General features: G+C 39.7%; 1 protein-coding gene across 3 annotated transcripts; it reads left to right on the top strand.

Moving 5' to 3' along the window:
• Positions 1 to 844: 844 nt before the first annotated feature.
• On the top strand, positions 845 to 24,573 carry DLGAP5 (DLG associated protein 5). Of its 3 annotated transcripts, none has more exons than XM_032189367.1 (19): positions 845 to 895; positions 3,877 to 4,127; positions 4,798 to 5,006; positions 5,452 to 5,544; positions 7,228 to 7,315; positions 8,956 to 9,051; positions 10,165 to 10,238; positions 11,916 to 12,181; positions 12,613 to 12,743; positions 12,827 to 12,956; positions 13,324 to 13,409; positions 13,936 to 14,096; positions 16,139 to 16,231; positions 17,424 to 17,643; positions 18,736 to 18,967; positions 19,324 to 19,381; positions 21,652 to 21,823; positions 22,177 to 22,226; positions 23,290 to 24,573. In XM_032189367.1, exons 2-19 carry the CDS (start codon positions 3,887 to 3,889, stop codon positions 23,410 to 23,412), a joined length of 2,523 nt encoding a protein of 840 aa, XP_032045258.1. In that variant the 5' UTR covers positions 845 to 895; positions 3,877 to 3,886; the 3' UTR covers positions 23,413 to 24,573. The 3 variants fall into 3 exon arrangements, with proteins under 3 accessions (XP_032045258.1, XP_032045255.1, XP_032045256.1); XM_032189364.1 differs by having other exon boundaries at positions 7,228 to 7,322; positions 8,954 to 9,051; XM_032189365.1 differs by lacking the exon at positions 845 to 895 and adding an exon at positions 1,773 to 1,821 and having other exon boundaries at positions 7,228 to 7,322; positions 8,954 to 9,051.
• The last annotated feature ends 184 nt before the right edge of the window (positions 24,574 to 24,757 follow it).

Here is a 24,757-nt window from a genome sequence, read left to right as displayed (position 1 = left end):
TGTTTAAATAAAAGTGTACCGCCTGTTTACTGTAACACAGCCCGGAGACGCCGCATTTTTACGCTGTTTGCAAGGTATGGGCCGTCATCCAGCACTGACCATACCCAGCACTCAGCAGTTTCCTGTCTGGCACTCATCTTTCCTCATCTGCCAACCTACATTTTGGCGGCGCCACCAAGCGGCTGCTTTCCTCATTAACACTTTTTACGTTTTAATTTCGCAGGTTTTTGTAAACAAGCGCAGCGCGAGCTGCCTGGCACCTGAGGAGGACCTCGAACAGGAGCCACCCCAGCAAACCTGGGGTCGCTGTGACACGAAGAAAACGGGAGATTAGGGCTGTTGTGCACTACGTTAGAATAAAAGTGGAGGATGTGTGATGGGCTAGGGATGCATTTTTTAAGTGTTTTGGTTAGGTGAGCCTTGAAACATCTGAAAATTCCTGCAGTGCTCGGGAGTCTCACACAGATCTTTATTCTTGCCCTGACAAAACTCAGCAGGATCCAAGATTTGGCCTCATTTTTTTATGGCTGACACCCAGCGGCCCGCCCCTCACGCAGCGAGGCGTTCCTGCACCGCGGGACCCACTGCGCCCCACCGCCCCTCAGCCCCCTCAGGCCGCCGCCATCTTAGAGCGGAGCGCGGCAACCCCTCACCACCTCCCCTCCCAGCCAAGCCCCGCCCCCGCGCCTCCACACAACCAATGAGCACCAAGCAGAGCTCGGGCGGCCACCAATAAACACCCGGCTCCGCGAGTTGGGTTCCGCCCACCGGCTGGCCGTTGGGGGCTGGCCAATGAGAGCGCGCGGATGGGCCGGGGCTGGCCAATGAGCGTCGGGAGGTGAGATTTGAAAGTGAGCGGGGAGGACGCGGGGAGAGGGGCGCTGAGGCCGGGCAGGTACGGGCGGGACGGGGTTGGGGGGGGGAAGCTCTGAGGTGGCTTTGGGGGCTCTGAGGGGGCTTGGGGGGCTCTGAGAGGATTTTTGGGGCTCTGAGGGACTTTGTGGGGCTCTCCCAGGAGGTTTCCCTCCCTGTCTCCTCCACAAGTCATCCTTGTGCTTCTTCAGCTGTAATTTAACTCGCGTGCATTAACTATTTCCGAGTCTTTCCCTTTATAAAAAGCTTTCCCTTTATATAAAGCTCTGTCCCCTCCTGCTACTAGTCTCGCCTCGCCTTTATGCCGATTTAAATCTTAATTATCCTTTAAGTCCTGCTTGGGCAAGGCGCTACTCCAAAAATAAATAAATAAATACAAATCTGGGGGTGGTACTTTTGTATTACAAATAAGGGGAAGTTCTTTTCTCTATCTCTGCTTCCATAACGCTTCAAGTTTCAGGTGAGTTCCTCCATAGGGCTACTTACTTGAAAGTAGATTACTTGCTCTTGGTGCTTATTCATGGCAGAAAGGTTTAGGTGGATGTGTGCTACAAGAGCGAGAAAAATGCTGTTTAAAATAGAAGGTAAAGTGTTAAAATGCTTATTAAAGTCTAAAACAAATGCAGCTTGTTGTAAGATTGCCTGATGCATAACATCACCTCTTCTGTAGTTATAGGCATATTAACTTTTACCAAGGCACTGAATTAAACATTATGCGTGCAATCTGTTGTTGTATATAGAGCACATAAAGGATCCCCAGGCACAGGGAACTTGTCCCACAAGTTGTTGGAGCTCTGGGGACTCCCAAGGTTTAGAACAGGTCAGGCAGAAGCTTTGTCAGCTGATCATCGAACATTTGGACAACAGCTCCTCCTCTGCTCCCCTTTCTTTGCCCAGTGATTGCAGAGACCTGACCTGTAAACTGCTTCCGAAAAACTAAAGGAAGAAGTGAGGAAAAACAATCATTTTGATTTTAATAAAGCCCATCCCTGGGAGAGATGAACTCCCTAAGATAAGAAGCCTGCTAGCTGTCACAATTCTGAGAAGGAATCCAACAGTCAATAGGGTGACAGTGGAGAGACGGCTCTTGGGGCTTATAAGGGTGGCACACCTAATGTTATCTTAGCTCAGAAGTGGGGAGTTGGAAACAATCGCAGACTTTCACGTGGAAGAAATACTCTTTTAGTCAGATAAACTTCTTAGCCAGACCTCTCAATTTCTTATATATTAATTTTAACACCACAGAGGATGAGTGTAGAGACTTGATGTTAGCTGCTGCTTTTAGGAACGATTTTCTTTAAGGAAGCGTGAGAGATCTGCTTCTTCTAGGAGGCAGATAGTAGCAATATACCACCACTAACTTTTAATGGTTTTCCATAATACCACAGGAACAACTAACAAGATCAGTCCCAAGATGATTATTGGAGAAGCTCAGGGTTTAACCTTCCTTAAACACTTACCTGTAAAGCAGGATAAATGTGACCCATGAGCGACAGTAGTTAGTCTGATCATTTGCAATCATTATTAATTATCTGGCATCTTTAATGAATCTCTGAAGGTTGGAACATAAAATGAAAAATGAGAGATAAGATGCTTGATGTTAATCAGGTGGCACTGATGTGTACCAGCTCTTCCAAGATTGTGTGGAAGAGATTCAGCTTCTGATCCGAGTACTTTAAGCTGAGTTCTGCTTTTATTCCCATTTGCTCATTTATTCTTCCTCTCGCCATTTTGCTCTCCTGCTCCGCTAAGCTTATTGGGAGAAAAACCTAAAATATACCCATTTACATTTCTGACTCATGCATAGCCTCCAGTATCTATTCCAAGCCCTTCCAGATGGCTGTGGAAGTGCTGTTGGTGCTGTGCAAGTTACTCGGTACGTGAGTACTGCCATGAAGTTAGGCACAAGGGGCTGCCACTGCCAGCTCCAGAATGCAGACTTTGTTTTCCTTCTTAGGGTAGTTCAGATTCTCTCCATGCTTTTTCACGAGGTATATATAATTTAAGAGCACACTGTTTGTTTCTGCTTATTTTGGTATTCTGTTTTTTCTGACATCAAGGTTTTCAGTTAGGTCTCTGGTGCTCATTTTTGGCTTGAGATACTGGTAGCAAATAGTATTTTTTGACTAAGAAATCCTGAATAGCCATGGTCAAGGCTGATCTTTTCTGTCCAGCTCGCTAACTATTCCTTTTGTTTGGCCAAAGCTCTTTGTCTTGAAGTTGAGAACCTCTGTACTGACCTTTGTTAGTTATTTAGCTTAGCAGTATCACCCTTCTTACCCTAAAATTGTTTTCTTTAAGATGAGGTTTCTAAAGCACCCTGGTTGAAGGGGCAGGCAGAGTAAGAGCAATTACAAGAACTGAGCCTGACCTCTCCAGGAAGCATGAAAACCCTCAGCAAAAAGGTTTTGGGTGGGAGGCAGGCTTTGGAGCTTTTTGTGTCCCTGCTAGCACAGCATGTACAGACCAGCTGATGTTTTCATCAGGTCTTCCTCAGGTTAAAAAAGTAGGGAGAAATCCTGCTTGAAATAAACGCTATTGTGTTACAGTTGCATCCTGGAAACTCTGTGAGGAAGCAGAGCCAAGTGCTCCGATGCATGACAAAAATGCCTTGCCATCAGATAGGGTATAATCTAAACGCTCAGTGGCAGTGTTGCTTCCAAGTATTGTCCTGCAGCCTTGTCATTTACTTGATGGTCTCCTTAACATGAAAAACATCTGTGTTGGGAACAGACTAGCCGGCCAGTCCCTGGCGGTGACAAAGCCTTCCCTGCTAATTTTGTCAGATTTGCTGACAGCTTGGTAAACAAACGAGCCCCTCGAATACATAAAGCAAATAATGAGGAGTCATGCTGAAATCACTATTTGTGTTGTCTCTGGTACACAACAGAAATGAAGAACCCAGGGCTTTCTTTGTTCATAACATGTAAACCCCAATAAAAAGGGCAAAACAAACAGTTACAGTTTTTTTTTCCTAATCATTATGATATTTTTTTTGTCCAGGGTAACCAAGATGGCTGCTACGTCCCAGTTCGCCGGTCGATACAAAAAGGATTTGAGTACAGAAACCATCAGAACAAAAGTTGCTCGCAGAAAATCCATGCTTCAGAAGGAGAACAGACACAAGTTGTTTGAAAAGGGCAGGCAGTTTGGATTGGCAGATGTCAATGTGCAGTTATCGAAAGACAGAGGAGTCTCTCAACGGAATGAGACAAGTGAGATACGCTCTAAAGAGAACAGCAGTGTGAAACAGAGTACGTAAAGCCTAGTTTTAAAGCTTTTCAAAAATTGTTAAAAATGTCTTTAAGTGAATTTCGTGATGTTATCCCAGGAACCAAACTGAGGTTCACATCTGAATGTGAAGGAATGGTTTAAGATTTCAAAACAAATGACTGCTAATTCTTCTAACTCAAGCAAATGGTCTTAATACAGCTTTGCCTTCCTTTATGGCTCCAGTGGTATGAATTAGCTTTTACTGTGATTTGTCTGCAGCAGACAAAGAAGAAATGCATTTGTCTATTAATATTCAATGAGAAGTCTCTTAATGGTTGCTCTGTTCAAGAAGTGAATAAACCTGATCTATAATCTCATCTACATATTACCAGTATCTGTCATGTGCTTAAAGCATGCTTAGCAATGGGTAATGCATATTGTAATTTTATTTTTCAAGCTGCTAGTTTCTTTGTGGGAATGGCTAAAACAATGCAGGTAATTTAAGTTTTTAGCAAGATGATAGATCACATATAAGTCTTCAACTGAAAATTGTAGGCATGTGCTTCAGAGTCTTCTACTTGCTGGCCTAGTATGTTCCTCTTGTAACTTAGAAAAAATAAATTTGCAGTTTCCCAACATATTTCCTGATTTTTCTTGGCTGAAAAATTTCTGTGATACTGTGTAATATTCCTGTCTTCATATTTTCTTCAGAACAACCTACAGATGCAGCCTCCAAGAGGATTGATGAGCGCAAGGTAATGCTTCAGCGCTATAAAGAAGAAAAGGAACTTCGAAAACTAAAAGAGCAAAGAGAGAAAGCAAAAAAGGGTGTGTTTAAAGTTGGGTTGTATAGACCTACTGCACCTGGATTTCTTTCTCTGGTACCTGAAGATCCTGTGACAGTGAAGCCAAGTGAGAAGGTAATAAGAGTAATATTAAATATCTAAATTAAGCTTATATACTATACAATGTTACTATTTGTATACAAACTTTATGGAAGTTATGTGAATTAAACCTTTTATAATAGGAATACTTGATATTTTATAATAAGGAACAATAAGGGAGCATTTTCCTTCTTTTCGTAAACAAAGCAGGAAATAATATAAATGTGTTGATTTTTGATTTTGTCTGTGTTCTCAGTTCACAAATTACAGCAGTTCATCTGCAAATGAAATGCCAGTTACCAGTTCTAAAGTAACTTGGCTGTTTAGTCCATCTAAGTTTCTCTCAAATCAGACTTGATCCACTTTGACTCAAGTGCACAGACATGTTGCTTCTTATCCTTAAGCTTCTTGCTCACTCTAGCAGTGATGGCAGAGGGAGGAAGGAGTTGTTAACTCTTTGTTTCCTTGGGAATGTTTCCAGGCAGCTCCTGCTTTCTCTGGGAGGATTACTCGGTCAAAGGCCAAGAACCAAGCAGAAAACGCTGTGATACCAGCAACATCTAAGCCTTCTACGGTTTGTCTCTTATATAAATTTAAGTTAATCTTGCAGAAAACGATGTAATTATCCTTTAGGCCGTAACTCAGAATTGTATTCTGACACAGAGTGCTGTCTCCAAGCAGGTTTTTCCCAGGGAGAATGACAAATTAGGTCAGAAAAGCTTTCAGTAAGCTGGTAGAATTTTTTTTTTGAGCATTGTGTTGAACCGAACTACAGAATTTGATTAGGTTGGTACAAACCAAAGGGAAGTGTACTGATCTTCCAGATCTCTTTTTCCATATGAAATATTGACTAGTGTTTGGACCATCTGACTGTTTTTCAAATCACAAACTTGATCCATTTTGACTCTTGAGTGCGCAGGCACTTAAATAGTCAGCAAGGAATGCAAATAAGGGTGGAGACAGTAATGAGTTAAATACTTCTTGGCTTGGGGAACCAGTGAATCTCTCATGAATACAGAAAATGTGCAATGAATGCAGATTATAAAAAGTCAATTATTTTCCTACATCACATTCTAGCTTTAAAAAGTTGAAGGTAACCCAGCAAATCAACTACATTGTTAGAACTTGTCACAAGTTTTGTATATTTTTCTTCTCCGAGTGAGAAAGAACGTTTGTTTTTAAAATTCAACCTAAAAATATTCTTGCCTGTTATGCCACCTTTTTTTATCTACTTGTTAGAGATGAGAGATTGAGTTACCAATCAGATCTATTAGTCTGACATCATGGAGTCTACACAGTGACAGATCTGGTGCACAAAGCTGTTGAAATCTTAGTTAGTTTTGCTAATTTGGCATCTTAATTTCATAAAGACGAAATTATATTCAAGTTCTTAAATCTGTAGAATACTTCATCTCATGTTAGTAAATTCAGCAATAGTGGTCTTGCATACATTATTTTCAGCAAGCTGGACATGGAGCTGTTTGTTTCATTAAGGGGAAGAATTTTATATGTAAGGGTTTTTGCCTTATGTTTTCCATACTACGGTCAGTAATACAAATGACTAAAACCAGTGGCTAAAATTGAAAGACAACATATAGCGGTTGTGCAGATTTCCATTTAATTTTAAGGCCTAAAACCCTTATAAATGGAGGTATGTGTTGTTGAGATGCAATTACTGCAGGCATCAGTCATGATTAATCTTTACTGCTCAAAGTTGGAATCACTTCAGTGTTGGCACGCTTTACTGTGAATCTTGGCAGTCTCTTTTGATATTACTTGTACAAAAAAGTAGTTTGAGGAATTTCACCTGCAGTAATCTGTAAAAAGCTATAATTTGAATCTAGCAATCTTGTCTTATGCAACTTGAATGCATTTGGAAGATTTCCAGTCATAACTGTGTGAAGGGAGAACGGAGTTAATACCGAATCTTTCAGAAAAGCGGCTTTGAAATCACATAAATCACCTAATACAAACTAACTTGGGGCAGTAATTAGCACCTACTTTCAAAGTAAACTAAACAGTTTCTTAAATTTTCTTCATTCTTTTTCTGAATTCCTAATTAGATGGGTAACATGTTAACACATGTCTAAAATGAGCTATTTTAGTTATCTTTAACTTCTCTTTACTCTTTAAAGCTGTTTGTACCAATTGCTTGGCCATTTGTTTTACTGGAGGCTAGGATAGAAAGATGAGGAAAAGTTGGGCTACTTCATTTCTGGAAATCCAGTGCTTCATAAAATGCAATCTTCTTTTGCAGGTCCGTGCCAACGGGCATAGCGTGCGCCCTACACAAGCAGCAGGATGCAAACAGAAGAGTACAGACAAAATGGCTGAAAAAGGGAAAGGTAGGAAAGTAAAAACACTTCCTACATCTGAATCTGCAAGGGCACTGCTGTTTTATTCTTCTGAGACGATTGTCATGTTATGGAAGTGAGGCGAGGAACATCTTTGAGAGAGGTCCACAATTCAGTTTTGGATATAGGGAACAAGGAAGTTTTTAGGATGACCATTCCTACCAACTACAGCCAGGGCAGCTGCTGACAGACTATTGAGCATGTGGCTCTAGGCATTGCATGTACTTGTTGCCTCTGTAGGCTGGGGAAATGAAGTGCAGGATACTTAATGCAGTTCTGGTTACTGATTATTCAGCCTAGTGAAGGGAAAAGAATAAGAGCAGTAAGTAGAATTGTATGACTGCTCCCTGCCTCCGCAGCTGGACATGTGCAGAGCTTCCTGTTTGTCTAGTTATAAGTACAGTCTTATGTTTTCATATTTTACAACAGTCCCTTCTGTATCTGTGTAGTTGTTGGACTTTCTGTGTGATTATTCTGTACTTCTATGGAGAAAACAGTGTAAAAGAGAAAAATGCCACGTTTGTTTAAGCAAATAGAATACCTTTGATTATGAATTCTTTCTGGTTGCGCAGTGATGTCAGTGCCTTAAGTTGATAATGCTAAGTCATGTAGAATACTTATGTTAACACACGATATTCCATAATTCAGGGTGAAATGAATTTCGTATCGCTAAAGTAATTAAATCAGCAAGCAGCAGATGTCTGCTTAAATAAATGTCATACCTTCAGTGAATATTGAGAAAATCTATTATTAATGTTTGGTGTAACAATTGAAACATTTAATTTTTGAAAAATTATCATCTACTAGACTCAATAATGCTTTTTCTTGAAGCAAGAATATGCATTACATGTATTTAAACAGTATGAAAATGTTAAGGAAGTGAACATTTGGATAAATCAGATGTTATAGTTATTTATCTAGTAATTTTTTTTCCAGCTTGTCAAGCAGTAATTATGTGGCAAGTAAAATGACATTTAAAAATAAAAGAAATATCATTAACAGCAACCAAGTGGGGCTAGATTTCAGACAGCTATAGAAAGGCAGATAACGAAACAGAGCTTGTGGGTTTTTTTTGTGCAAGAGAATATAATTTTTGAAGGAAATAAGGAAATTAGAAACCGTACTAAAACACAAAGATGACAATTACGAAGATGTGTAATACAGTATATGAATCAGAGTCCTATTTAATAAAAATAATTTGGGCATGACTCAAATTAAAGAATACTTTATTAAATTCACATCTTAGAATACTTTCATGTAATGACCAGAGCATCATAAGGGAAATGTTGAATTTGTCTATGATAGCAGTGAACATTGAGAAGGGATTCTTAAGCTTTGTATGTAGCTTTTAGCACACTGGTACTTTGATGTTATCAGGATTCTGGAAGTACTATTGTGCAACAAAACCTTCTTGTGTCAACATCCTTAATGCCAAGGCTAAGCTGGGCTCTCCATGTTTAGCTCTGTTTGCATGGAACTGACAAAAAAAACACCCCTCCTGATGATTCTGGCAAACTAATGCAACTGAGAATTGCTGGTACAACTTTGATTTTTACAAAACTGAAGCTTTGACTTACATTGCTTGAATACAACTCCTTAGAAAGCTTATCTCTGGAATTAATATTTCTCAGTGTTGCAGACTGCAGTCCAGACAGCCCCAAATGTAAGAATCACCAGAGCAGCCTCCTCTGCAGCTAGGCAGGTGCTGAAAACTACTGCTACTGCTGGTAAGTGAGGTGCTAAATATAGTCTTGCTTGTCTAGCTGATATGTAAGTATTTGACAGAGTGAGTGTGCTATAAAGAGATGTCCTGCCCAGTACTGTGTAAGTGAACACTGGAAACAACGCTTATGTTTATGTGCTGCTGCTAAACATATTGTCAAATGATATACTGGAGACAATTTTGTCTTTAGGATCTTGCTTATCTAGGACACTCTTTGCTGTAGAGATGCATATCAGCTTGTTCTGAACTGTCTTTTCTCGCTATCCTGGTCTGTAGCTGTCTCTTTGGAAAAGATAGACTAAATCATGCCAAATTGTCATGTAAGAAAAGGATTAAATACACTATCACTTCAGATCTCATCTGGAACTCTATTGCAATATTGAAATCAAGATGTTGAAACTAACATTGGATGGTTTCCTGTAAAATCCATCAGTGTGGAGCATCAATATGCATATGGTAATTACAGACAGAGAACGAAAACAGAACTGGGAAAGATTTGCCAGTTTGGTGCATCACTGTTTAAGGACTTGTGATTAATAAGATCAGGAACAGATGCCTCTGGAAGAGCTGAGAGCCTGTGTTCTTCAAGTCAGGCATCTTTCTTCATCCATGTTTGTTTACTAAACTAGAGGAAACTTTTAGCAATGTTATCTTGTCCTCAGGGTATTCTCCAAAATGTTTCTCAGCCTTCCATATATATGACAGAAGGCTGAAAGTACAGCTGCAATAGTGTTGGTTTCAATCTTCCTGTGGAAGTTGTAAACAAAAAATGAATTCAAAATCTGAACTCAAACTGACTTAAGTGTTTCTTCAGCCTTTAAGGAAATGAAGTGAACTCTTTTAGTATACGAAAACGTCTGAAAACTAATGGCTTAATGAATCCCTTTTCCTCTCCTGGTGATACATCTCTTAATAGGCTGTTCAATCCTAGTTGAGGTTTTCTTTTGAATGAACTCTTGCAATTAGACATCTGCCCTCTAGCCACTTACTCAAGAAGCAACACAATCTCTCCCTGTCTTTAACCACCAGACTTTTATGTCAATCTTCTGAAAAGATCAGTGAACAGTTGCCTTAATCAGATGCCTTTTGACCTTGTAGAGTTTCTCTCTCTCTCTAGATAACCAGTCACAGAGAAAGCCAGCAAGTGTAGCAAAGCAGAAGAAGGTGGCAGTCAAACCTGTTGTCATAGAGGTAGGTCATTTAATATTTGAAATGGAAAAGCAGTAAAACTGATGTAAGAGTAACAAATGGTAGTGAAACTGTTGCTTAAATGTGGTTGTACTCAGGCATATAGCTAATAGGAAGTTCACTAATAAACTAGATTTTGGGAAGAAGCTGTGAGTATTTATATTGTCTTATTTTTAAAACTTCGGACCAAATTTGATTTGCTTGTTTGGATGGCCTGTTTACTAATCCTCAAGTTTTGGACCATGAATTTAAATTAGAGGTCTTACACAATATCTTAGATGTGATATTTCAACTACTTAAATAATAATTAAAAAAAAAAGCCTGCTTAGTTTGCTGGTTTTATCTAGTGTCTGTAATTTTGTGCAAATTCATTGCTTTTTGTAACATACTCTGAATGTATCCTTTTGATGCTCAAGTAATAATACAAGACTTTAGAAGCTGAGAATTAAATACATTTTCAGGCTTTGAACCACTAAGAACGTATATGGAAATATTTTTCTGTGCAAGATTTATTGTAATTAAAGGTAGTCGCGTTTGTTATAGCACTGACAAAGGGAACTGAACTTTTTTGCCCCAGCACAGAGAACACTCTGAATTTGTCATATCCCTATTTAGGTTGCTAAACAATTTGCTTATGCATTCATGCCCCGACAGTCCTGTGCAAGAATCATCTGTGTTTTCTCCTTCCTTCCACTGTAATTCCCCTCTCACTCAGTGTCTCCCCCACACCTCCCATCCCCAGTCCTATTTCAGCAACTGCAGCTGTGCTCTAGGATTGTCTTAAAGCTGCTGCAGTCATGCACAAATACTGACAGGAGGTAAAAGGCACTTGCATCCTGGTTCAAGTAAGTACTTCTCTGCAAACAGGAGTTACTTTGTGCTGCCAGTTTGTAAACCCATGCTGTAACCTCAGTCATCTTTTCACAAATCTGTTAAAATCTTAATTCAAAGCTTACATTCCAAGCAAGGGTATTTGAAGTATAACAAGATTTCCAACAGATTGAAGATGTATATTTTCTTGAAAAATAGTCTGAAGTCTTATGGCTGGTTTGAGCTAACAATATCTCAGTGTAGGTATTTCAGAAATGTGTTCTGTGTGATTGTCTAGTCACTCATCTCAGAGGAATGTGGACTCAACTTATTGATTAACTTTTTGTCCTCTTTGAACAACATTCTGTAGTCCTAACTGCACTTGTATTCTCTTTGTTTTGGACTGCATTCCTCAGCTATCAGCTTTTCTTTAGCTTGTTCTTCAGTCTTTGAATAATTACAGTTTATACACGTATCCAACAGACCTAGTCGCATTTGGAGCCAGTAACTCAGCTCTTGAGGAGCTTATCACATTAAAGCATTTTTTTTTAGCAGTGGGAGCAAGCATTTGTTAATTTTAATTACCACTCTGGTAGGCCAGGTGTTCTGCTACTCTAGCCCCTTCAGTGGATTGTTGCATTCCTCATGGCCAAGTGCTGCCCTGCTGCAAAAATGATTTGTAGGTGTTAAAAGCCAGTTAGGCCTATGGTAAGTCAGGACTTGTGTACATGCATGCTGCTGTAGAAAGCAAATTACCTGAAATTGTTCCCTTCCTGATGGCTTTCAAACAGTCATGTTATAATGCAGCCCATTCCTATACTCATGCTCATTGATTTGATAATATAGTGTTCGCTTCGTTTATTTGTGCAGGTAATTCCTTCTGAATATAAAGAGAAGGAAAATGCTCAGCTGGATCCAGTGACGTGTTCAGCATCAGAACTTAAACAGGAACCGACCTCTGAAGAAAAGAACAATTCTGCTCCAGGGAGACCCAGAACGCGCTCCTTTGCACCTCAAAACTTTGTGTTTCAGCCATTAGATGGATTAACAACCTACAAAGTTACACCCATGACTCCTTCTAGAGCAAATGCCTTTTTGACACCTACTGCCTTCTGGGATTTTTCAAAATCTCCAGTGTAAGATCCTTATTTATAATGTCCTAAAATATAAATGGCCTTATAAATATAAGTGAAACTTCGTGGTGCTACAGGAAATACAATCTTTCTGTTGGGAGATTCCACATGTAACAAAGTGTTCTGATGCTGAAATACCTGATCATGGTTGCTACTGTTGCTTAATCAAAAGTGGACATAATATAACAGGAAAGCAAGCTATGTAAAGCGTAATCCTGCCTGTGCTTTAGAAGTAGAGCAGCTCCAAGTATGAGGGACTGTGCCATGGATATCTATGCACAGATGTCTCTTTTAATACTAACAGCTCGTGTTGTCTGTCATTGAATGGAAGGTAGTCTTCCAAATTTTTCAGTCTTATGTGTTTGGCCATGTTGGAGGTCGGTTTCTCAATGTGTCTTAAGTCTGAGCATGCCTCTTTTTGTTTTTGTTTCCAGTAATATAGCTGAAAAATCCAGTAAAACTAAATTTTCCTGGGAACAAGAGCCTGATTCAAAAAGTCAAATTTCACCTTTTTTAAAAGACCCTCAAGAGCAGCAACCCACTACAAGTCTGAAAGGAGAACAAGGTACGAAGTTCACATTTAGTTTATCATTTTAATGGTTCTTAGTTTTCACCAAATTCTGAATAAGTGCCTTTTACATTTTTCAGCAAGAGACTCAGATGAGAAGACTTCCATTCAGAGATCAAATGAAACAATTCCTGTCTCTACAGACACGAGAGCACTTGAAACAAAGTCAGATGATATAACAGAGCAAGAGCATGACGTGCCCTACTTCAGGTTTGTGTCTTTTTGTTTTTCTTCACTGTTGTCCCTTCTGAGGTCCTTAACATGAGTAATACAACATCTTGTAAACAGTTTACAGTGGTTGGTGTCTGTCACCAGTAACCTCAGAAATTCCCTCCTATCTTTCCTCTTGTATTAGTGTAAGTAAAGAATATAAAATCCTGGAGGCTAATGCCTCCTAAGGAACACAAACTTGAAAGCAGTAAAACATAAATTGAATCTCAGCTAGTCAGCAAATTAAAACAATCTAATGGGTTCTGCTCAAAGATTGCCTAGCTTCACTGAAAGTGAAAGGATAATAATAGTAAACAGTTATTCTCCAAATGTTCTCCAAAAAATATTTTTCACTATTTATTTTTAGAAACATTCTTCAGTCTGAGACAGAGAGGCTGATGTCTCAGTGCCTCCAGTGGGATGGAAAACTTGAGCTGGACATACCAGAGGATGGTAAGACTGAACTGTAGTAGGCACTGAGAGGGGTGTTATGGTAACCACAGTGACAGAAGAAACTTTGTGTACCTGAGCATATTTGCAAAGTAGCCTGCAGCCCATAGTGAGAGTTGTATTAGAGTTGTATCCATCTCAAGACAAAAAGCCATGCTTCATCTCCTAATACTAAAACTTAAGTATTTGATATGATACTAGTTGACACTGAAGTGCCTATCACAATAGTTTTTCTGTAAGTTCTAAGTATATTTAAATGCATCAACTTTCAAACTTAGTTTTATTTAAGAAAATGGTTAACTTGTCAGGTTTTTTTTGCCTTAAAGGCTTTGAGTTGGTAAAGTTTATTTGAAAGAAGCGAGCTTAGAGAAGTTCAGTGGATAGGTATGCTCCAGACTGTATTGCAGGTCTGAACAGTTCAAAATAGTTGAAATAATAGATTCCAAGCTCTTCAAGTACTTATTTACCTCCACTGTGAAATGATGGGTTATTCCAAGTTATACTCACTTTTGTTTTCTGTCACCATCAGCTAAAGATCTCATTCGCACAACCGTTGGTCAGACAAGACTGCTGATAGCAGAAAGGTTTAAACAGTTTGAAGGACTGGTGGATAACTGTGAATTTAAACGGGGTGAAAAAGAAACAACATGTACAGACTTGGATGGATTTTGGGATATGATTTATTTTCAGGTATGTACTTGCATGTTAATCTACTAGAATAAATAAGATGGGGGTAATTAACAAGCAATGGATTGGAACTACTCATTTGAAAATCCAAAATCTGTTTTCTTTCAGTATATTCCAAAAAAAAAAAAAAAAAAAAGCAGGTTTTTGTTTAACACTTTTAAATAGTGAATAGTACCTGATGTTATGCTATGGTTTATAGACCTGTTTACCTGTTATCTTGTGGCTGTGGACCTTTTTGTCTGGAATGAAGGCATGTAGCCAGATCTCATTCTGGTTTGGAGTGAGGAGTTGGTCACAATGTCCACCAGGATCACAAGCTGGGAGCTATTCCTGGAACTCACCTGGAAGTAGTGGTTCTATTCTTCAGTATGCCAATAACGCAGAAACTACAACATTTTAGAGGAGAGCTGGGTGATAGAAAACCATCTCTCCAGTGTTTCTGCTGGCTTCAGAAGGAAGTATAACATTCTAAATGTTCAAAATGTCTCAGCAGTTTTTTGTATAGCAGCATTCATCAAAGGAACTTGTAATAAATCCATCTTTGCATTTAATTTAATGCTAGGGTCCTTGTCATAGGTCTTGAATTCCCTCACGGAAGCATATGGGTTTGTTCTGCTTCTTGAACATCCAAGATACTGAGGACAAAGTTTGTAGAACCAGTAATTTGAAAAAGGGTTTTCCTGTGCTTTTACAGTCTCTGGGGGCAGTTTGTTTCCCCTGTGCATCCCCACCTTTTCCCATAGATAAACATGGAGTGACAGAGCTGCTGACTCTGCCCTACCTTGCATTCATTTTTTGCATCCTCTGCATTTTTGGGGATGATGTAAAGGACTTGTTCCTCCAGTGACAGACCTGCTATAGACAAGCCTTGTATTGGCCTTTCTAGCAAATAAGGCAAAGTGTCTCCATTACAGAGCTGGAGGAAAACAAGGCTGTTGGATTGAGCACCAGTAAGGGAGAAGGTAATGCTGCAGAACTAGTTTGTCTGTAGCCACTGGATGTCACAAGTGCAGACTGCATCAGGAAGCTGTTCAAGACCAGCTTAAAAGGACAAACAAGCTTGCATGAGGCATTTCCTAAACAATGGAAGACTTGAGCTGGTTTAGTGTAACAACCTGTGCAATGTGCTCTTTCGCATTCCTTAAATGTGAGCGCTGTCTCAGGTTGTAAACCAGCTCCTTGATTATCCCCCAGAATCACAGAACGGTTGGGGTTGGGAGGGACCCCTGGAGGCCATCTGGTCCACCCTCCCTGCTTAAGCAGGGACACCCAGAGCAGGCTGCCCAGGATCCCATGTCCAGATGGCTTTTGAAGATCTCCAAGGAGGGAGACTCCACAGCTTCTCTGGGTAACCTGTGCCAGTGCTCGGTCACCCTCACTGTGAAAAAGTTTTTCCTGATGTCCAGAGGGAACCTTGTTTGTTCCACACTGTGCCCATTGCATCTTGTCCTGGCACTGGGCACCGCTGAAAAGAGCCTGGCTTCATCCTCTTTGCACCCTCCTTTCAAGTATTTAAAGACTGAGATTCCCCTGAGCCTTCTCTTTTCGAGGCTGGACAGTCCCAGCTCTCTTCCACTCACACTCCACATCTTTGTGGCCCTTACCTGGACTCTATCCAGTATGCCCATGTCTCTTGCACTGGGAAACCCTAAACTGGATGCGGTTCTCCAGGTGCAGCCTCCCCAGTGCACAGCAGAGGGGAAGGATTGCCTCCCCCTGCCTGCTGGCAATTCCTTCCCTAATGCAGCCCCATGATACACCCCAGGATTACCACTATATGTATTGGATCTTGCTAAATCATTTTATACCTCTGCTACTGACTTTAAACTAAAGAAATGAGACCTGGATCTCGTGTCTGTTAGCATAACCATTCTGTCAGCTGCATGAGAACATTCCATACTTAGTGTTGGTTGGAGGTTTAGTTTGCTTCTATATTTAAAGCAAAATACCTAAATGCACAATGCTTAAATTGTTATCTAACTTCACTAAACGTTTTTTTTGTAAATCTTGTGAATTAACCTTGGACTTCTGGGAATTTCCAATAGATTGAAGACGTGAATAAAAAGTTTGATAATCTGAAGGTGCTTCAAGACAATGAGTGGCAACCACTTGATGTCCCGAGCAAAGAAATTGTCAAGGTATGAATAGAGCCTAAAGTGTGTCTCCTAAAGCATCAAGATGCAAGTGTGTTGAGGTCTTTTAAATAATTTGTAAGCTACTGCAATAATGAGTACTCTTCTTAAATGCAAGTTCCTTCTAAAGCCTTATTCATCTGTTGTCTTTATTTGAACATTAGCATCAACATCTATTCAGTAAAATTCCTCTCGAGGTGCACCCTTTTTTCCTTGTCTCCCGTATGCACTTACAGTTGGTGTTTGATATTAGTTGCCTCTTTTGGATGGTAAGATTAAAACTAAGAATTAATGACTTGAAGTCACTGGACTCTTTGCTAGTAAGTCTTACTAGGAAGAATTTGGAACAGAAATTACCTTTCAGATATAAAACTTCCTCTGAGCCACTGGTGTTGGCACTGACTTAACTGATAAAGCTGCTACAGAGGAATTTGGCAGTGCCTCACAGTTTTAAACACTGAGCGCTGAATTTTATCTGTGTCTTTAAAACAAGATCATGGGTAGTGTTAAACTACTAATTCTCTAAACATAAATGGATCTGATGCTATCCAAATTACGTTATTGATTATTGCAAAATAAGCTTTGATTTAAGCTATTTTATTGACTTCAGTTCAAAATCTCTACCTGTTTCTAATTGAAGATCAAGAATCATATTCACATTGTGTGAACTCCATACAGTTCCTTGAGACTGCTCAACTAATCAAAAAAAAAAAAAAAAAGGTGGTCGATAAGAAACTCCAGATGCATGAAATTGGAGGAAATGTGGTCTGTGTGAACTGACTATAAATGTCAGAACCATATAGATGATGCAAGAAAAACTTGAAAAATTGAGTGCCAGGAGAGAATTCTCTGGTTGACAAGTATCTGCCTTGCAGTTACTTTATCTCCCTGCCACTAGGAGTCCCTGTATCCCACTGTTCTCAAAAACATTAACTAGAAAGGCTAAAAAAAAGTTGTAAGAAAGTTACAAGACATATTTCTGAACTGCAGGCCTGGCATGAAAAATAGTTTAAATTGTCATCAAAACCTGACTTTAACCCCCGAATGGCACTCAGTGATATTCTGGAGATAAACAGAGATCTTGTGTCCTGCAATGCTGTTGTCTGCTGCTGTCTGTGTGGCTGGCAGCTATGTAGGTGTTCACATGCAGTTACCTCTGTCTTAAGCTTCCAAATGAGACCTTGACTTTCAATTTCAGAAAAAGACTGTTCCAAATGGGGTGTCCAAACCAAAGCTGGGAGCAGCTGGAAGAACTGCTGCCAGAAACAGACTTGCTGCTGTAAAAGCAGCTATGAGGGACAAAATGAGGAATGAGGGAGCTGCTGATTGTACACATCAGAATAAGCCACCAGAGGTAGAAAAAGTGGTTTTTGAAGCAGGATTTTTCAGAATTGAAAGCCCTGTGAAAAACTTTCCAGGTAAGTGGAACATCATTGTGATTTCTGTGACCTGAAAAAAATGAAGAGATTTGAACCAAGCTCACTAGGAAGGAATTATGCTACTTATGCTGGATACAGTTCCTGTGCTGGGCACAATGGTTAGTTACATCAGGAAACCAAAGTAAACTGTTCTATATGATTGTACTGTTTTAAGCAATTATGGCAGTATGGAATCCCTGCTTAGACTCAGAGGTAAAAGCAGGTGGTTCATGTTTTTTTTTGGTTGTTTAGCAATGGAGTCTTAATCTGAGCTTCAGACTTAGCTGACAACCCATTCATCAAAGTCAGTGCAGGCTGATGTCCTTTATTTGAAAGATGTGAATTGGAATTTTTGTGTAGTAAATCTTTCACTACTGTCTTCAGAGCTGAAATACAATATATCTGTGATCAGTGTTCATGTTCAACAAAGTTGTAATATATTCCCGTCTGCTATAAAAGCAGTCTAACACCTTTCTTGAGCAGACAATCCAAATACAACCTTATTTTCAGCATCTATCTTACTTAAATCTGTGAAGCTAGTATTTTCAGTAAGCCTTGATTCTTTCAGAGCTGTTCTGCTTCTCCCATATTTATGGTTCATAAGATGACTGGATTTCCCAGTTTAGGTAGATTTTCTCTTCACAAGACTAGTGATCTTTTAGTATATCTCCTATTACTGGAGGAGACCTGAAAAGCTTTGAGCAACTCTGTTTGAACTATTACAGAATTATATAAAAATCAACTATGAAACTGTCTTTTTAATTCTATCAGAAATACCTAATGTGGAATGTTGAAATTAATGACAAAGTCTTTCACCATATGTACTTCTTAATAAGAACAGCAAATCTTGTTATTCCAGGTTTTGTGAAGGGATGGTAATTACCAAATTGCTTAGTTGGAGTGAAGGTAGCTTTAACTTACAGACCTGCTCTTGTCACCATTTTCAACTTCTGCTTGCAGCATATATAAGATCATAATATAACATTTTAGAACAACAATTAAGCATAAAAACTAGTGTGTTCCTAGCTAGAATCTTAACAGTTCTGTCTTTTGGAAACTGCAGGGGTAATGAAACACAATGCTGTTTTTCAGACTTGCTTTCAAAGAAACCTCATAGATCTTCCCAGCATACTTCTGAAAATCTGGCAACTCCAAGATCATCCAGCAGAACTTTGCAGAGCAATTCTGCTCTTCTTTGTAACCCTGAGGATACAACTGCAGAACAAACAACACCAGCACTTGAAGGCTTCCACCCAGCACAGAATTTGAATATGCACCAATTTACCACTGGAAAAACTCTCCCTAGTGGTTGTCTTGAACAAAGGTAGACATGTTAAGGCAGCTTTAACTTTGTATAAGTAATTTTCTAGTTTTAATTGGAAAAATGAATACTAAATGCCCATTAAGTGTTACCTTCCAATTTGGTAGGGATGAAGGTGTTGTGAAGTCCTTGTGTCTTTTCCTTCCATCAAGCAAATGTGAAGAGCTTTTGTCCAAATGTAATTTCATTGCATTGAAATTGGGGCAGAAGTTTTTATTTTGTGCCTAGAAAGTTTTATATAGCTGGCTAGTGCTAAACCAGCGAGCATAATTGCAGAACTAATTTTAAGATTAGTTGGGAAAGTAAAAAATCTTTGAAAATGATTGAGAAGAATGAAAACATTCTTGTTTTTCTTTCAGCGTTTCCCTAGATGCAGAAGAACCCATTCCTGTTGCTGGCACGGTGGAGGAATCTAAGGTAAGTCATGCATTGTTCATGTCTGTGCTTTAAATAGTTCTCCACTATTACCCAAAAAAAATAATAATACTCATGTGTAAAGTGGTGCACATCTTAGAGTTTGATTATTAATGATCCACGTGTGTGAGGAGCTGCATGTTGCAATCAGTACTGCAAATTACTGCCTCCTGTCAGCAGCGGAGGCATAACATGATGCTTCAAGGCTGTCTGCTGTGCCAGCTCGAGTTACCTGAGAAGACTGACTGAGAGGAAACCCCCCTGGAGCTTCTCTGAGGACAGTTGGCTTCTGTGTTCAAAGCTTGTGCATTAGTTTCTCTGTTGTCCTGAGCTGAACTCCTGTCAGAAAATATCCTTCCCCTCAGGATAAGGGTGGCTTGCTGGTTTAATAGTTCTTTTTAGTAGCTTTGGACACTTGGATGTCTGATCAAATATTCATCAAGATGTCTTTTGCATTCTTCAGACTGGTGATTTTTCCTTCTCAGTGTAGACATCAGCAGGATCTGCTGCTGCTTTTGTATCTGTGTTCCCAGACTAGAAGTAACAGTATTAGTTAGCTCTCTGTCTTCATGTTGCCATAACAATTAGGCTGTTCCACTGTTTAAAGGTATAGCAAGAGCATTGTTAGCAGTACAATTATCAGCGCAGAAGTGGATGACCTGAGATGCCTGCAGACTCCTTTTTTGAGTGTAAAAAAAAAAAATAAAAAAAAAAATCCTTAAACTGGAATGGGGCCTCCATAATTTAGGCAGTACTGGGCTACTCAGTGCAGGCCAGTGCTTTGGAGTTGGTCATTCTTCAGTACCACTCATTGGAAATGTAGGATCTTAATTTTTATTTGATCTGTTGTTATAAATTGCTCAGTCCCAAAATAGGATTATAATCAAAGTTTACAATTTATTAAAAGAATAGAGGTAAGCAAACAGCGCTGGGTGCGTCGGGAGTCTCTGCTCCACCTAGACACACACCAGTTACATCAAGTAGCTGATTTTTATGCTCCTAGGCTAATACATATTCATTACTACTTCTAAAAAAAAAAAAAAAAAAAAAGGGGGTTATTATAATTGGCTTCCGGGATCCAAACCCTCCTACTGGAGCATGCGCATCAGTCTCCAGTGGTCCCCCTGGGAGTCTCTGGGGGTCTTTCATGCTGAAGGCTCCTAGTCTTCCTCTCAGGTGTTTTTTTTCTTGTCCTTCCCCTTTGTACTCCTTGGCAGCATGTCAAAAGCTTACACAGCGTCCCCTGCAAGTTTTGTCTCCTAGCCGTCCTTCAGCTTTTTTCTTCTCCTTAATCTCCTGGCCACCTGGCCAGATATCTGGGGCTTGTATAGTGTCCCATTCAGAAGCCGTAACAGTTACTAGTTGTTAGCAGTTGTTCTGAAACCCCCAGACATCAGAGACTTCAAAGAAAGAACATACAAACACAAATAGCTCTCTATTGACACTTCACCTGTTGTTAAAACATTCCTCACGGGCCATTCACAGGGACACTCCAGTCACATGCGGCCCTAGCACTGTTCCATACTGACACGAATCAATGAACATATCTCACATGTGCATGGCTACAGCAGGCTTTATTCACACACATGCATGTACACATGTATCTGCATTTTTTTTAAATCTTGGTTATTAATTTGCTCCTACCCCTTTTACTTCATCTTTTCCATGTCACCTGAGAAATTGCTTGTTAGTGATGCCACTGTGTAGGGAAGCAATCTTTCACAATCAGTATTTCTGATAGGGTTTTCCTTCAGGTAAAGTCTCATTAGGGAACATCCTCAGAATGCTTTTGGCACTTTAAGTTCAAAATCTTTTTCTCATGGGGAAGAACTTCCTTCATGCCCTCTTTCAGATGATATCAAGTTTATGAGGGTGTTTGGGAACTAGTCCATGTGAAATATATCAGTGTTAAGCTGTCACCTTTGTTCTGCCTTTCTTTTGTACAGTGACTGGAATTCACACCCCACTCTCTCTCCTGATTTGTCTATAAAATCTATAGGTTAGAAGCATGGATTGGACTTAACACAGATGTGCTGTAAGCTCACATCCCTTAAATATCCTGGCTACTTTTTACCTTTATGATTTCTGCACCAAAAGCTGACAAACTGCCTTTTACAGCAGACAAAACAGAAAATAAAGCTTCCCAGTGTCATTAGAACTGCCTTATGTCCTACTAATTTCACTAAGGCTTTCTTTTTGGCTCCCTGGGAAGCAAATATAGCTGACATCTTAGACTCTCAGAGGATTAGGAACAATTAATTCATGTTTTTCAGGTGCTGGAAAATTCTAACAGTGACTTAAAAGTAATGGATGGCATGGAAGAGATGGAACTGTCAGCCCCAGAGCAACAGGGACAAGATATCGTCATGGGCAGCCCAGAGAAGGAGGATACCTGCACAGAGACTGACTTAGCTCAGCATGGAGAACCAAAAATACATCAGACAGGTGTGTATCTTAGTGCTGCTTAGTGTAGTCAATGTGGTTGTGTTTAATCTCAAGTTTTGATGGTCTAAATATTATTCTTTGCAAGCACTGTCCTTGTAGCTTGGTTAATCTAGGCATGCTCATAGCAAAACCTACATTGGCTAGTAGGACTTATTCATGCTTTGCATGTGAGCAAACAGTTCCCCTGGTTTTTATTTGTAGTTTCCCTGTGATAAGTGAAGCAGAAAGCTGATGTAAAAGGCTTGCAGTAAAAGCAAGTGCAGACCACTTAGTTTTTCCTTCGGTAAACACAGAAAAACAAACTTTTTTCAGCTTTAGCAGTATCAGACTAACCTTAAGAATATTTTTTTCAGATGTTTTGTGTAGTGATTTGATATCTGTCGACAGAAGCCCCTTTGATACGGTAAGCTGACCCTTAAAGTTATTTGACTACAACAATCTGCCTGTTGCAATACTGTTAACCTTTGCTACAGAGTCAGTTACTACATGGAATAAATTAAACCCTGGAAAATGATGTTATCGAGTCAGATCATGCAACTTATTCTAATAAATTCAGGCCACAGTTCCTGAATCGCTGTACTGGCTCACACTCATTCCTTATTGCATGTGTTGAGTGTAGGATGAATTGAGACATTTGTCACAGAAAGAATGCCTGATCTCATTAGATTGATCATTTGAATTTTGTGTGGATTTCCTTGTAAATATTTACTAATATAATGAACTGCCTGGCCTTTTCCTTCCAATTCCTTGCTGGAGTTCTCAAGACTTATTCTATACCTTTTCTACAGCTTTATCTTACACGGCCAGAAGTAATATTCATGGGGAAAAGCATTTGTACAAAACCTTCCAAATTGTTAAAAGAACTTGGCTGTACAGCTTCCTTGGTTTTGCATGGAAAAAATTCTCTCTAAAACATAGCTTACTGCTTTAAGTAATGAGTATCTTCAAAATGTGGACCACCTATTCATTTCTTATGTCTGGAAATAAATTCAGAATTCCTTACTTATACTGATACTCACAGTGGTAAATTACTTTTTCAAAGCAAGAGCCGCAGTTCAAAATACCACTTAAAAGTAAGCACATGGCAGTATTTTTACATCTACTAAATTGCTGTAGTTTTCAGGAAGGGTTTCAGATCTTCCTGGCAGATCTGTGCTTCACGTTTTCTGAACCTGTGATGTGTCTGCAGTATTGACTGAGATGCAAGAGAACCGTGTGCTTCTTCTGCCTTATCAAAAGCAATTTCTGCTCGTTTTTGTACTTTGATTGTGTGGCCTTCCAAGCAGGCAGGCACCTGACAGAAGTAAGCAGTTGCCTGTCAGTAATTACTGTTGGTCTGCTGCTCTCACAGATGCCATTAGGGAGAAGAATTTGCTGTTAGCTTACCTTGTGTGTTCTTGCAGTGCTGGTTTGTAAAGCAGGTAACTGTGGCTTGGATGCTTACTTCACACTGATTTCTCTCGCAGCCGATGCTGGATGGGGAGCTGCTCTTCACGCCAGTCAAGAACAAAGCCCAGAAGCTTGCAGCAGCTGAAACGTTCAGTGACCTGATTGTATTTTCTCCTCTTCCTCCCTCTGGGGAAAAATGAGTGACTTGAGATGCAAAATGTGTAAGTTGCATAGAAGAAAAATCAGAGGATGTTTAGAATAGGCTGCAACCCATGAACTGTGTTTTGTTATATCAGTAGTATTTTATAATGGAACTTCTTAAAATATTTTGTAACTGTTATGGTGCAGTTGTTGCACTATAAATATTGCTGTATAATACTAGAGGTGTTTGCTGGTTATTCCTGCTGTATCCAGTGACTGCATATTCTGACTCTTACCTGAAATACTTTTATTTTTGTATAATTTCATGTATTTCCCGTCTACTTCACGTTGTCAAACTGTTCATCTCTAACCTTTTGTCTTGACCTTTGTTACCTCATGAGTTCTTTCTATAAGAGATGGGATAAGGTTTGTGTAACAGATGCTTACGAGAGCAGCTGCCCCTCTGCCCTGTTTGTGATGTGAGGGCACCTCTGAGGGAGAGACTCAACCTGTTACCCACCCCAAAGCACTGTTTTGTATTCAGTCAGTGTTATGAGGGTACTATTGCACCCTTGGGCTCCAGTATTCTGCGCATCAACTGTGCTTAATCAGCAGCTGGGACAAGATTTGATTTGTATTATTCTTTCCTGTGGGATTCTTCCTGGTGTTTAACAATCACTTGCTTTGTGACAGTAGAAATTAGAACAAGCATTTCAGGGTCAGATAGCATCTTTTCCTTGCAGTGTGTCAAGTAGGCATTGATTTTTTAGATACTCAGCAGAGAGCTGCGTCCTTAAGTACCTTCAAGCTAAACCCCATTCTCTCATCCCTTTTTCATGTAGAAAGTCTCTTAACCTTTCTTTGAACATCTGGCCTGTTAACATCAGCCTCCCACATCCTGTTCCTTTTGCATTCTCTTACCTGAACTGATGTATTTGTGCACAAGGAGTGTGCCAGTTACTGCTATGCAAATATAAAGTGTGTTTGTATATATATGAGTACCTCATGTTCTTGTATTTTTAAGAAGTACCTGACTGGGCTTCTTCTTGCAATGATGACCTCAGCGTAGTACACACATTCTTCCACTGACCTCTATTTTAAACTAAGCAAATGTAATACAAATTCCTCAGTAGAAAGCATTGCCTTTACAGCTGGGGCTTCTCCTTGGACTGAAGTTTTAACCTGGAAGATGTGTGCTGACTGCACTGAAATAAATAGAGGAAGCCAACTTGATGTGGTGTTACGGTGCTAGAATGAACTTCCTTCAATACTAACTTCTGTTTTTATAGACGACTACAAAAAGATGGCTCTTCCTGACTTGCCCGCTCTGTTCAGCGCTCAACACTGTGCAATGAGTAGTGGTAACGAGGGATTTTTGGCATCTGACATATATGCTTAAGCCAA

This window comes from Aythya fuligula, chromosome 5 (assembly GCF_009819795.1).
Source record: "Aythya fuligula isolate bAytFul2 chromosome 5, bAytFul2.pri, whole genome shotgun sequence".
Lineage (NCBI taxonomy): Eukaryota > Metazoa > Chordata > Aves > Anseriformes > Anatidae > Aythya > Aythya fuligula.
Note: the sequence above shows the minus strand (reverse complement) of the source record. Positions and strands in the feature narration are given on the sequence as shown.

Bases quoted from the DNA above. Each gene is read 5' to 3' on its own strand.
- DLGAP5 (XM_032189364.1), top strand. From the start codon at position 3,887: ATGGCTGCTACGTCCCAGTTCGCCGGTCGATACAAAAAGGATTTGAGT. The intron at 10,239-11,915 runs GTAGGTCATTTA...TTATTTGTGCAG, and splicing joins TCAAACCTGTTGTCATAGAG to GTAATTCCTTCTGAATATAA. The intron at 12,182-12,612 runs GTAAGATCCTTA...TTTTGTTTCCAG, and splicing joins GATTTTTCAAAATCTCCAGT to TAATATAGCTGAAAAATCCA.